Below are 3257 nucleotides of genomic sequence, written 5' to 3'. Positions count from 1 at the left end.
GTTATAAATTTATATAAAATGTATTTAATTATTAAGTCAAAATTTTCAATTAAAAATTTAAAAAATTTCTTTATATAAAAACCAAATTTATTTATTTATATAAATACTAAATTATAACTCCAATATCTTATCAAATTATTGTATATTGTATTTTGTTAATGATTTGTGGGTAAGGTAAATATCCACCAATTAAGGATAGATAAGATTAGAATTGACATGTTATAAATCTGTCAATAGAATAAGGTTGATCAATCTGTGTATAAAGTTAAGATTCAATCTAAACTTTATTCTACTTTATTCATTATCACCCCTAATCTTTGATATGTTAAGTTGGAGAATATAGTGAGAAATTAATATATCTTAAACTTAATTATGTGCTAATCATCAGAAAATGCTATCCATTGCATAGTCATAGAACCATCTAACAGTACAACCAAGATAAAGAATAAAAGAAACATACAGGCTAGTTAAAGCCACCTCTATGAATATCTAATAAACCCACAACACTGTTCACACTTTCATATATGCCCTGTCATGTCTAAACATCAGTGAAACATTAATTACATGAAGCACATACAACAATACTTGTAAAAGTGTTAATATTGGATCACAATATATTCTTGAGAGCCAGGCTCAAAAGTTGGACTCATCTGAATTATTTATCAAAGTTAAAGCCGAATCAAAGTATTATCAATGGCTATAATTCCATGATGAGCCTGTGTATGTGGACTTGTTTCAACATATAAAGGATGCATTCATTCCACGAGTACTCTATCATTTTTCATCACACCAACATGTCGACAATGTTATTTCTGTGTTTGCCTTTTGCGTCTTGGAATGCAAGGCCAGCAACGATGACCGTTACTCTTCTCATTCCTAACCCTAAAAATGCATAAAAAAAATCATGGTGCCCAAATTTAATTAGAAAATAATAACTTAACCAAGATAAACACATAAACGTGTAGGTCCTAAATATGATGTTACAATGCTTAATATGTAAGGCTATTTCCTTTTTTCTTTTTCTCTTTTTTTGTCAAAGTAGACACCTGTTTGGCTTACAACCATTACTTGTTTAGTTAGATTAGTAAGGAACAAAAAGTAATTGCATATTGCAATAGCTAAGAAACAAACGTCTGGTAAGTATCGATTATGCTACGTGTACACAAAAATCAGCTACCAAAGTCAGTTACTAGTATAAAATATACGTTAAAATAAATACACATTAAAAGTAAATTAAATCACATATATATTTATACACAAATATATTAGTGACTAATTTTAGTGATTAATTTTAGCATATAAAAAATATTTTTGAATGACTATAATACCCCTTTTGATTTGATTTAGGTCAAGTCCTTAAAAGAAGCACCAAAGGACATTTTCAATCAAAGTAAGTGGTGCCAATTTCCCCCTATAATCGATCACACACAGGGAGAATGGAGTGGTGTTAGATGAACATCGAAAATTGAAAATCAATTGAAAACCAATATTCATTGGTTTCGATATTCAATACGATAAAATGGTAAAAACATTTTATAAGATGAAATCTAGAATCTACCCGACAGCGTGTGCGCGTTTGTAACTTTTGTTTCTCTTTTACTTTTTCAGTTACCAAAATTTTGGGACCGAAACCCTAAGATCATGTTATAGTACTTTGAAGCAAATATTCCCCAAGATCCAGATCAATTTGAAGGATATACAATTGAATGTTCTGTTCTGAAATCAGAACCAAACAAACAACGGAAAACTCTGCAAGATTCAACTAACTAACAGCACGAAATAAAATAAAAAAATTGTATAATTACTTCTCCTGTTCTAGAATCTTGTCCCCTGTACCAACTATATGATTTAATTTAATATGTAGAATTTTAACAAAATTAAGATGATTTAAGAAAAGCACATGGCATCAATTTTCTAATTTTTAATCAAATAACAAACAGAAAATCAAAGCCATATATATGTTCTTAAATTGTTTTATGTAAAGTTGATAGACGAGAATTATTAGATAATTCGGTAAAATATACCTGGAATTACTTGTGCTGCTGCTGCTATTACTACTGCTACTGCTACCAGATCTCTTGGTGGAGCTGCCACTGTTAAGGCTTGAAGAACCACTGTCATCACTCTTCTTCCACCACTCCTTATCAGAATTATTATTATTATTAGTCGTTGGCCTCGGCGATACTTTGCTGTTATTCGCCGAGGCCAACGACTCATTATTCTTGTTCTTGTTCTTATTTTTCTTCTTAGATCCCAAAGAGAAAGAAGGGATCACCATCTTCAGATAGAATCCACCTGATCCGCGATCAATGCTTCCACTTCTCCTAACCACCCTTCTACTACCTCCGCCGCCGCGGCCACTGCCGTTCTTTAGGCTCTTTGTTTTCCTCTGGTCCTCCGCCGCCGTGGGCGCCTCCTCTGAATTGTTGTTATGTCTGTGGTGATGCTCGACGAGATCCTTGAGAGAGAGCTCGTAATTGGACTCAGGCATGTTCTTAACCATCTCCATGAGCTCCCTTTGGCCTCTGACTATGGCTTGTGTTCGAGAAGCAGGGGACATGCTTCTGTAATGGTGGTGGTGGTTGGCTCTGTTGTGATCACGTGAGGGGCTCGTGCTCCATAGAGGAGGAGAATCCACTTCTTCGTCCCATGATGAGTTGTAACTACGATGCGTGGTTGTTGTTCCATTTCCATTGTAGAGAAGAAATGGATTGGTTGGTTCGTGTGTTCGTGGATCAAGCATGATGTCTCTCTTGCTCTGTTTTTTTGGTGGTTCTGTTTTGTGTTTCTAATGTTTGTTTGAAGCAAAGGTGTTTGTTTTTCATTCACCGACGACACGGTTGAGATAGGAGTGAGAAGTGAGAGCTGTTAATGAATAAAGAATAATGCTTATGCTGCTAAATGCTAATTAATTAATTATTTAATTAATTTGTTTGGTAATCGGGATATTATAGTGTTGAATGAGGGAATAAAATTAACAGGGATTAGCCTCCTTAAGGCTTAAAGTCAAGGGATTCTGGATGCTGGTGGATTTGTGGGGCCCAATTCTTTAATTGCTCTCTCACCCTCACATTTCTCTCGTTTGTCTCTTCTTTTTTTTTTTAAATGTAACTTTAATCTTTATTTTTCTAAAAGAAGAAAACGATATTGATTCTATTATTTGCGCATTAAGAAATTAGATCATGCTTCTAGATTGATATGTGCTCGTATTTTTTTTTAGTCTCATGGTTTAATTATTATATAAATCAAATAAATAT

The 3257-nt window shown here is 33.4% G+C and overlaps 1 protein-coding gene across 1 annotated transcript; it reads right to left on the bottom strand.

Annotated features, from left to right (window-relative positions):
- LOC107605987 (probable serine/threonine-protein kinase dyrk1) lies at window positions 374–2919 on the bottom strand. The gene is made up of 2 exons (XM_016307947.2): window positions 2025–2919; window positions 374–882 (listed from the first exon to the last, which is right to left on the bottom strand). Exons 1-2 carry the CDS (start codon window positions 2741–2743, stop codon window positions 807–809), a joined length of 795 nt encoding a protein of 264 aa, XP_016163433.1. The 5' UTR covers window positions 2744–2919; the 3' UTR covers window positions 374–806.

This window comes from Arachis ipaensis, chromosome B07, assembly GCF_000816755.2.
Source record: "Arachis ipaensis cultivar K30076 chromosome B07, Araip1.1, whole genome shotgun sequence".
NCBI lineage: Eukaryota > Viridiplantae > Streptophyta > Magnoliopsida > Fabales > Fabaceae > Arachis > Arachis ipaensis.
The sequence above is the reverse complement of the archived record's forward strand: the minus strand, read 5'-3'. Positions and strand labels throughout refer to the sequence as shown.